The sequence below is a fragment of the Solanum tuberosum genome, unplaced genomic scaffold (assembly GCF_000226075.1).
Source record: "Solanum tuberosum cultivar DM 1-3 516 R44 unplaced genomic scaffold, SolTub_3.0 scf00086, whole genome shotgun sequence".
Taxonomy (NCBI): Eukaryota; Viridiplantae; Streptophyta; class Magnoliopsida; order Solanales; family Solanaceae; genus Solanum; species Solanum tuberosum.
In genome coordinates, this window is record NW_006239010.1 from 1,312,996 (window position 1) to 1,323,825 (window position 10,830).

General features: G+C 30.4%; 2 protein-coding genes across 3 annotated transcripts; one reads left to right on the plus strand and one right to left on the minus strand.

Annotated features, from left to right (window-relative positions):
- Positions 1-792: 792 nt before the first annotated feature.
- Positions 793-2,599, plus strand: LOC102596752 (universal stress protein YxiE). The gene is made up of 4 exons (XM_006346703.2): positions 793-1,027; positions 1,303-1,412; positions 1,946-2,064; positions 2,253-2,599. Exons 1-4 carry the CDS (start codon positions 853-855, stop codon positions 2,335-2,337), a joined length of 489 nt encoding a protein of 162 aa, XP_006346765.1. The 5' UTR covers positions 793-852; the 3' UTR covers positions 2,338-2,599.
- Positions 2,600-2,735: 136 nt separating this feature from the next.
- On the minus strand, positions 2,736-5,603 carry LOC102597078 (armadillo repeat-containing protein 7). 2 transcript variants are annotated; one of them, XM_015308505.1, is made up of 7 exons: positions 5,427-5,603; positions 4,548-4,629; positions 4,354-4,390; positions 4,201-4,274; positions 4,016-4,109; positions 3,853-3,935; positions 2,736-3,032 (listed from the first exon to the last, which is right to left on the minus strand). In XM_015308505.1, exons 2-7 carry the CDS (start codon positions 4,617-4,619, stop codon positions 2,859-2,861), a joined length of 534 nt encoding a protein of 177 aa, XP_015163991.1. In that variant the 5' UTR covers positions 4,620-4,629; positions 5,427-5,603; the 3' UTR covers positions 2,736-2,858. The 2 variants fall into 2 exon arrangements, with proteins under 2 accessions (XP_015163991.1, XP_015163990.1); XM_015308504.1 differs by having other exon boundaries at positions 4,548-4,677.
- Between the last annotated feature and the right edge of the window lie 5,227 nt (positions 5,604-10,830).

Consider the following 10,830-nt stretch of genomic DNA (forward strand, 5'->3'; position numbering starts at 1 on the left):
AAATCATTATGTTTCTTGCCTTAAAAATAATAAAATAATTATCGAATGATTATGATGAAATGATTATAATTTGTTATATTTAATTAGAAATTTGAGTTTGCAAGTTTTATTTATTTATGAATAACCTTTCGATACAAGTTTTCTTAGCTTTTTAACGAGTTTTAAAATAAATTTTGAATATGGAGTAAAATTTTGAGTGAGAAATCAAGAAAAACAAAATGAAAATATTACATTTCTTATAGTCTTTATACTACCTCTAGTACATATATTGAGTATTAATTACACAAATTAGGAGTATCAGTTATCTCTCTTAAATATTTCATTTTAATTACTCTATTTGTCCCAATTTATGTTATATATTTTGAATTTTAAAATTTAAATAAGCCTATTTTTTATCGTAAAATTTTCATATATCTTTTAAATATTTTAAATTGTTATTTATTATAACTTATAATACTTTTTATGTAATTTATAAAAATATCAATTTCATTTTTAAAAAAATTGAAGATTTCATAAATAAATCTCGCTCAAACTTAAATTATTTGAATATAAAAAATAAGGGTATCATCACTTAAATAATCAGCAGTAACGCCCCCAGAATTGTAAAATTCACATATCGAATCAATTAACAAAGACAAAATTATCTCTTTTCCCTTTTTTTAATTATTAATTAAGAAACATAAAGGTCTTCCACCTTCTAGGTCCTTCAAGAACTTCTTCTCTTTTGGATTATAGAAATCCAAACCCACAGATTACTATAAATACAGAAACACCGCAAAACTAACATATATACACATAGAGAGAGAAAAAAAATCAAAGAGAGAATTTTTATTTATTTTTTTATATAAAAAAATGGGGAAAGCACGTGTAATAGGAATTGGAATGGATTATTCAGCAACAAGCAAAATAGCTCTAAAATGGGCAATTGATAATTTAATTGAAGAAGGCGATACAATTATTATTATTCATGTTGTTTCTTCTAAAGTTGAACCAACTAGTAAACAACTCTTTGAAGTTACTGGATCACGTAAGTCTTTTTTCTTTTTTGTTTATTTCATTTTAATCAATTATTTTCGAGTGGAGGATCTATCAAAAACAGTTTCTCTGTTGTATATACATCAGTTTTTTCAGATTTCACCTATGTTGTTGTTTGTTGTAGTTAAATTAATTTTTGTCCATCTCTCTACTTTCACAAGGTTGTGTAGATTTTTTGGATTTTATTTATGAGATTATATTGGTTATGTTGTTCATTTTAATTAATTAAACATATCTATTGATGATTTTTTTGATTGTTTAATGCAGCTTTGATACCTTTGGATGAATTTAAACAGATTAATGTGTCTAAGTATTATGGATTAAATCCTGATAAAGAGGTTATTGATATGCTTGAGCCTGTTGCCAAACTCAAAAAGGTAATTAATAATAATTTACTCTTCTTATTTCTTGTTCTTCTCTTTGCTCTATCGAATTGGCATAAAATAATTTATTTTGCGTTCACACATAGAATTAAAGAGTGTGATGTACTAAAATATTAGTAGTAGTTTCTCTTGCTCTTTGCTTCTAATTCTTTGGTGATGATTTAATCTAACGACACGTGTCCTTTTGAACTGTCATTTGAATTTTTTACGAAAATGTCCTTTTTATTTTTTACCCTTTTTTTTTAGGAGCTCGAATTAATAACTGAAAAATTAAGCTCGTTCTTGACAGATTTGATCGGATGTGTTCATAATCTGGAGTAAAAGAATTTGATTTTTTTTTTTGCATACCTTGTTATTGAAATTTGATTGAATTATTTATTTATTTCATCTGAAAGTTTAGACCGTCAAGAAAATATATTTTATTTATTTATTCTTTTATGAATCGAATACCTGATTTTTTTACTTTTTCTTTTGTAGTAAGAAAAATAAGTATTGTTTAATTAATAATTTGTGGGATAAAAAAACAGGTGACAGTGGTGTCAAAAGTGTATTGGGGAGATGCAAGAGAGAAACTTTGCGATGCTGCTGAAAGTCTAAAACTTGATTCACTTGTAATTGGAGGCAGAGGCTTAGGAGTTCTTAAAAGGTAAACACAAAGTATAAATTTAGACAGATCAAAATGAACTGAGTTAATAAATGAACGAGTATAATAAACTCAAAATGGGCGAGTAAATGTTACTTGAGCTGAAATGAGTGGGTGAAATGTTACTTATTAAGTTTTAATTTTTTAAAAACATTATGTGGGGTTAATTTGTAACTGTTTAATTTTTGCAGGGTGTTACTTGGAAGTGTGAGTAACTATGTGGTGCAAAATGCAACATGTCCTGTCACTGTTGTGAAAACCAGTCCTCAAAAGTGAAAAAAAAGACACTAAAGTTTATGTCTTATTTTGTTAAAAAAAAAGAAAATAGAGCTACTTTGTATTTTTACTTTCTTTCGTTTTTGTATAGTATTTTGTTTGGGATTTTATTTATTTGATTTCTTAGGGTATGAGTTGGCTTTTGTTTAAGAGTGTTGGATGTGAGATGATTGTGGGACTTTGTTATATTTCAAGTTTATCATCTTATATATATTTGTTGGCTTCTTGTTTATCATTTGTGAGACACTTGTCTTTGTCAAAATGCTAAATGTTTCACTTGTGAGATTGGGAAGAAAACATTGTGAAGTTTATTGTGATAAATGTCAATAGTTAAAAGTTCAGTATAATTTTACGGAGTGAGGTCGACATTTATCGATTTAAGAAAGAGCATATCAAAATAGGTTTAACAAAACATTTATATTCCAATCCCCTAAACGTGACCAATAATTTTGCAATTCCATACTTTCACAGATGACCGTAGTATGATTTTTCAACAGTAATTTTATTTTCCTCCATTATAATTAAGTTTGGGGAACATGTTTATCTAAGAAAGCCTGGGCCAAATTACTGAAGGTTGTATTAACTTCACTTGCAGCAGCATAACTCTTTATTGCATCGACTACTTCTGGCTTTAAGATCTCTTCCTTGTTTGATGCATTGCAAAGATAATACAAAGTTCCTAGAGCATAATTTACCTGAAAAATCGAACTTCATATCATTACAAGTGGGGGTTTGAGGAGGGCGGAGCGTACACAATGTTACCCCTACTTATAAGGGTAGAGAGGTTATGTTGTTTTTGATAGATCCTCAACTTAAGTAAACATATTATACAATCTTACCCCTACTTATAAGGGTAGAGAGGTTGCATTGTTTCTGATAGATCTTCGACTCAAATAATACTAGTAGCAACAACAATCAATATGAAAATCCAAAGAAAGAAAACAACATGTAATAATAAAATTGAACTGTAAGAAAGTAGGAGACTAAAGAAATATGAGAGAAACTAAACAGTTATGGACTATCTACTAACATTCTATTCTAATCCTCAATCTCTATATCTACTTATTTAGAGTCATGTGCTCAATAAGCTGCAGATATGTCATGTCCTGTAGGCTGTCTAATCACAACTCTCCAATACTGGAGTTTGAGAAGTAAAAATAACGCGCACGGAAAAGAACAGTCCAAGACTAGACCACAAATACTAAAAAGATATATCTTCCTGAAGAACTAATTCCAGAAATGAGGAAACAGCACCATTTTACTCCGCGTGCTACCTAAAGTCGCAGAAAGTCACAAGACCAACAATTAACAATAAGCACATTGTATAAGCTTGTGCCTAGCTAACCCTACACAAATTTATTAACAAGATTGACAGATAATTGGTACTCGACGAATTCAATTTACAACAGCTAGTTTAAAGTGTTCCCGCGGTATGTAATGTGCAAATTTTACCATGTGAAGATCAAAGCACTCAATAAACTAGCAAAACCACAAAATGTTTGTTAATGTGCTTACAGTGCTCCTAACAGGACTTGACAAACACTGGACGATGAGGGGGATACCATCATTTTGAGTGACAAGAGCAGCATTTGATGGATCTGCAAGTCACAAATGCATCAACTGATATGGAGAAGAGTTAATTCTTGGAGCAGTTCATTACAAAAAGCTTTTATCTTACCAGCACACACATTGCAGATTCCTCCGATCCCAAATTCCACAAGCTTCTCATTAGGCTCAGTTAAACAGTCGAGGAAAAGTTCTATTACATTAAGCTGTTTATCATCACAAGATATGTTTAGGCAAAAAACCAAGAAAAAATCGATGATTACAATACTCAAAGCACTCATTAGGAAATTTCTTAACTTGACGCAAGAAGGTAAAGTTGTAAGGATCATATGCAAAGTTGGCAAAATTAGCAACAATCTTCTCTTTTGTCTCTGTAATAACAAGAGTATATCAAGAGCCGCCTATATTGCTCGGACATTACAAAAAAGTAGCAGAGAACTCTAAGCATACCTTCAGAAGATGCATTCTGAAACTGAGTCACCAATTGCTGAAACAAGAATGAAAGTATTGATTAGTGAAATACGCAAACAAGTTTTTTGCTTATCCAAATTTCATGTACAAGTAATGTTTGCTTAACTTCAGCTGATAAAGTTTTGTTATTCCAATCTTCTTTCTATCAACTATATCGAGTAAGGAGGACTAACCTGAAGGTATTCCACCCTCGGAGTTCCATATTTTCCAGTGCGTTCTTCTTGCCTTTGGCTATTCGTGAACATGTGAATGCAACTATGGAGAGAAAGAGATCAGAATGCAGTAACAATGTAACTCTGCACCCTGCAAACAGGACGTGCACCATTCAAGTCTATTTCATTCAAATACCAAATAATTCATCTAGAGCGGAAATTTTGTTTAAATCTCACACTTCTCCGTACACAGGTAACTGTTGGAGAAAACAAGCATGAAGAATAAAGTGCATGACAAGATTGCATCAGAAGAATACCCAAGTCTAAATCTACATTTACTCCCTCTATTTTAACCAGAAGGATACCTCAAGCACAAGTCCAGGCAACAGCTATAATCACCAACAAAATGAATATAACAAGACAAAAATAAATTCAAGACACCAAATTTAACGTGAACAACTCTTCAGTGTGAAGAGTGACTACGGATCAATGAACGAATTACAAAAGTTCTCCAAAATAGCTACAACATCAATGTCAAACATGGAGCAAAAATATCAACAAGAAGTAACTACTTTAATCCCGACTAATTAGTATTGAATTTGTCATTTGTTTTCATTGTGTTCTATTCTCAATAGTTTTATAACAAGTTAATAAAGCTTTTCATTCTAACAAGATATCCAATGACTAAAGGCCCAAGAGGAAGTAACAAGTCATACATTACAGCAAATTCAATCTCAACCAAATGTTCAAACAATTAAAATTCCTCAACATTGATACCAAATTCTAAAAAAAAAACATATTTTTTATAACCGTGCACTTGAGACTAATTCCACGGGATACAAATGACTCTGTCCGACAAGATCAGGAGTCTGAACATAGAAAACAATCACTAAAGCGTACCGGAGGAATTCAATGTAGGATGATAATACTTTTGAGTTCAACTGAATCAGAAAATTTGAGAGAGCAAAATGATGTAAAACTCCGACGGAGGAGATATGGCGTTTCTTCCACTTTTCCGGCAGAGATTGGGGGTGGGGAATTGGGCTACAGGGGGTCAATTGGGCCAGTTGAGGAGTTATTTGCTCTTATGTTCCCTGTTTTAGGCTGATTTTAAATTGGGCTAAACTTATAAACTTCACTTATCCAAAGCCCATAAAGCCCTAACTGGGCCTAAATCAGGTCCACTTCTGAAGGTTTTTCTAGGGTTTGGCCATCTATATAAATGGCCTTAATAGCTTCAGTTAAAGTCACTCTTCTCTTGAGCAGATGGTAGTTCTCAGGTATCTAATGGCCGCTTCTGTTCTCTAATCTCATACAGAAGCTAATTTTAACCCATTTTGTGTTTTTTTTTTCTCAAAATAATTATATGAAATCAGTTTTTCAATCTTCGCTAAATAGAAATAATATCTTTGTATATATGTTTGATGCCTCCTTCTGATCGAATGATGAACAATTTTTCTGGTGTGTTTCATCATTTTTATATGAATTTACAGGAGGCAAAGTGATATCGGCGAGATATCGTTTCGATCGTCATTTTTTCCGGTTGGCGATTCGATTGTTGCTCGTCTACATCTTTTTTTCTTTTCTTCATTCTCCTTTTGTTATTTTTTTGCTAAAAAAATAATTCAAACTTATTTTTTGATTTAGATTAGTTTGACAAAAGTTGGTTAAAATGTTAAATTGAAAAGGATTTATTCACTTTGAACCATTAAATAAATGAGCTTATTTCATAAGCATCATCTGGTGATTTTTATAACACTTTTGGATTCCTATTTAAATTTCATGTCGAATTACCTGAGTTCTCAAATTGGCAAATTTAGAGGTGATACACAATATTAAATTATCCGGCTTCTCAAATAGCCAAATTTAGAGGTGATATGGAAAGTGATGCATTTATATCATTTATCAAATGCATGATTACTCTTTTTGCTAACAAATTTATGAAATTACAAAAAAATAATTTTTAATTTTAGTAATACCATGTAACCTAGCTGGAAAAATGGATGTTTATATGATAATGAACTTGAATATCCCTCGATTCATCATTTCCAAATCAATTGACTTGTCAAAAAGTATTCATAAGACAATCAGTGTTTAGGGGGTGGGTTTGAAGTTTAAAGAAGAGGCTCAGGTGGTAATGCATGTGTGGTGATCATAGTAATCTTTTGCATGCTCTTTGTACAAAGCAATAATATGTATTCCAAACTAATTAAAGATAGTGAGAACAAGATTAAAAAAAAAATTAGTGGATCAGTTGTTTTACATAATTTAATTCCTAAGACACGTGAAATATAAAGGATGAAAAAGGAAGCAATTCGAGGAAGAAAAATATTCTTAATCCGTTAAATTTAACTTATCTTAATATACTAAATTTTTTTGTGCTTTTTATACTTTTATTTTGTAATGTTTTTACTTTATTTTGCACTTTTAAAATTTTTTAAGTTAGTATCCATTCAAACACGTGTTACTAGGAAGATCATCAAGATGTTCTAAAAGTGTGTAGGTATAGAGTTACTAATATTATAAATTATAATGTATATTTAGAAGATAAATAAATGATATTGTCAATTTTTTTAGTCCATGTAATTCAATTTACTAGGTTTGTCATCATTTGTAAATAAATAAATGACGAATAAATTAGGTAAGTTTAATTTTTATCTTTCTAAAATAGAATTGAAAAAATAGAAAAGAAATTCCATGAATTCTATTAAATTGATATTATTAAAAGGATATTGACAATTTTTTTAGTTTCTTCATTCAATTACTACTAATTTCATGAATTCTTATTTCAAGTTGTACTAGCTTTCCAAAATCTTATTACAAGTCCTAGTCATTTTTTGGCCAATAATTGAACCAAAATACTTCTTTTTGCTCTTGGTTTGGTGTCACTTGGCACTCCAAAAAGTAAAAGGGTTGTGGCTTTGTTGCATCTTCAAGGCACAATTACCCCGTCTTTAGCCAATATGTCTTTCCTCAGTGTTCTCTATGGCATTGGCCACATGCCTCGCTTGCGAGTGATTGATATTCAAAACATTGTGATTGATAGAAGAGTACTAAATGGTTAGTTTTTTTTGGTTAAAAAATGAACTTGTTACGTTGTGTCTAAGTGACACATAAAGAAAATGGTATGAAAAAGTTGTAGGGAACATATTCAAAGAACTTGTTAGGGTAGAGATTGATAAGTGAAATTCGACCCACGAAATATGAAACATTGGTGAAGGAGTATTTCAAATTATTGTGATTTTTTAATAAGAGAAAATGACTGACAAAATTCAAAAGCAATATGGTCTAAATGTCGTTTACATACCCAATTTCTGTAGTTGAAATAACAAATATAATTAAATCACATTGAGGAAAATAGACATAGTGAAACTCTTACTAGTTATTTGTTACTTGATTGTTGTTGCATCACTAGTCCGGTCCTCCGATGGAAAAGGAGAAACTAGGCTTTTAACCCAAACTTCCGCAGCCTATCGATAATCATCAAAGTTAATAATTTTGGATTGAACGAGTCATCCTTTGGATTGTATATCTTGAAACTTTGTCCAATCTCAACCAAAATTTCACCTTTATTTGACATGAAATAGGGTAGATCAAGCGCATATGGACTACCAACATGGTTGATGCTAAGCATCTTTGTCCAAGATTCATTAATAATCCCATACTCCTTCATAACCCAAATAGATACATACTTTCCTTGTTATAACAAAAGACAGAAAGATTACAACCCAACACTTCTAGTTGGGTAGCAATATCTCCTTCCTAGTGGGAGGGCTTCTCTACCTTTCCCCATTTCTCATCAGCCAAATCAATACAAACAATGTTCCGACTAATATCCGAGACCAAAAGTAGTATTAGTCCAATGAAGCTTCCCGTTCACAAACTTGCCACAAACATTTAAAAATAACCCACTTGGAAGACAACTAGGATCAACACTTCTCCAAGAATTAATCCTTAGACTATATATTTTGACCTTAACTCGATTTGAATTGACATGTTCGAGATTAAAGATATTGACTACTACCTTATAATCATCATGAAACTCATCATATATACAACAATAACTATAATAGGAAACATCTTTTAGTACAATTTCAAAACTAGGCAATTTCCTGCACTCTCTAATTGATGGATTTCATAGAAATACGTGTCCTTTCTCTCCGACATGACAAGTTAGACAAATTAATCCATTCACCGAACCCAAAATATAAGAACATTGATAAGGAATTTTTATGGGAATATTCAAGTAAAATGTTTCTGTAACAAAATCATTAGATAAAGATCCAAGAGAACAATCCATAAAATGATTGTGACAATTGTACTTCTCAGTGAACATCACCATAAGCCGCTTATGGTGAGTGTTTTCCTTGTTACTAGTCGATAAAGTTAGTTATCATTTTAACAACTAATGCTTATAAGGAGATTTACACCAACAAGTCAAAACTCTAAGGCATCTTTTGATTGAGAGCAAATTATTTTATGAGATTAATTTATTCTATTATTAAGGTATTAAAAATGATGGGATAAATAATACTAAGGATTATGTAATACTTTCAATCAAATGTATTATAAAATAATTATATGTTATATCTCACATGCTCACACCAATCGATTTGTAAGTTTTAAAAACATGAATAAATTAGATATCTTCTTTACGCAATTTAAAATTACCCAGGTTCTCGAATAGCCAAATGTGGAGGTGTATTTGTATCGTCTATCTAATGCATGATTACTCTTCTCGTTAACTTAAATTAAAAAAAGAATAATAAAAAAATAGTTTTTAATTCTAATAATACCGTGTGACCTTAAAATTACCTCATCAGTTTTTTATCCCACCTGACTTAGCTGAAAAAATGTGATGTCTATATAATAATGAACTTGAATACCCCTCGATTCATCTCCTCACAAGAAATTACCAAATCAATTTACTTATTAAAAAGTATTCATATCACAATTTATTCGTAAAATTAATCTATTTTGTACTTTGCCTTATCATTGCCAAATGCAATTAGGCCTTTCGGATGAGTGTATTTATGAGGCCAATTATAATTAAATATTTAGATAGTCATAGTGAAAGTTGAGGTGTCCAACTGTTAGTATAACCAAGTTAAAATGTATATTTATATATTCTGCTTTATGAAATATATAAATGCATAAAAATAAAGACAAATACATGCACAAACATTCAAGTGAGGCAAAATTTAAGTATTCGTCTATGTATTTCATCAAAAATAAAATCAACTAAACATCAACTTTCGCCGTTGACACACTTATGATTATGATTGAGAGAAAAAGGATGTAAATTTTAGTTTTATTTGATAAAGCAAACGATATGTTCCAAATAATTTCGGGTTCTCTTCGCCCTCCTTCTGCATCTTCTTCATTCTGTTTCATTTTTTAGTTTGAAATTTAATGTGCCGAAAATATGAACTGTTCCAAGCAAAATATATGTCAAAAGACTTGAATCATCGAAATGATTTCATATCTAAATTTTTGAGACTGTTTAGGAGTGATTTAGAGTTGATCGAGATTGAATAATCAGTGTATACTTTATTTATAATCCGTGTATACTTCATATATAGTTAAGCTATATATAGCTTTTTGAGTATATCATAATGTATAGTTAGTTCATAATTCATGTATAGATAAACTATATTGTATATATAGTTAGTATATACTTTCTATGACTTTTGCCAAGCTATATTGTATAGTTCGTATATATTTTTTCTGATTTTCAATTGTTTTGTTTATGTAAATAAAATTTAACTATATTTATGATAAATTAATTATTTTATTGTATATATTTAAAACTAGCCCTTCTTTTTCAAGTTCATACGACATACCTAATAATATGACAAATTTCTTTGAGAGAAAACCTTAAAATTTCTTCCATTTTGGCTTATTAGTGAATGTGTGTTGTGTTTTATTTTCTTTTACGTGTAACACAGACTTGACTCTTAACATTATAATGAAAATTGATAGCAACATTCCTTCATTCTATCATGACTTTTTATTTCGTTTTGTGAAACACAACCCAATTAGTGTCTTCACATTAGTAATCTGTTTGCTACTTATTTTCCTCCTCCGTATGAATCTGTTTTCACATTATATCTATATTTTTCAACATTTTATTTGTTTTGGTGCTATTTATATATAGTGGACTAACTTTGATCAATGGAAATACAACACACAGAAATTAATTTGGAGAAGCACATTTTCTTATTGATTCTTCTCTTTCTAATCCAATTTTCTATATCACTTGCTTCCTCTAATGAAACTGACCAACAAGCTCTATTAGCTTTCC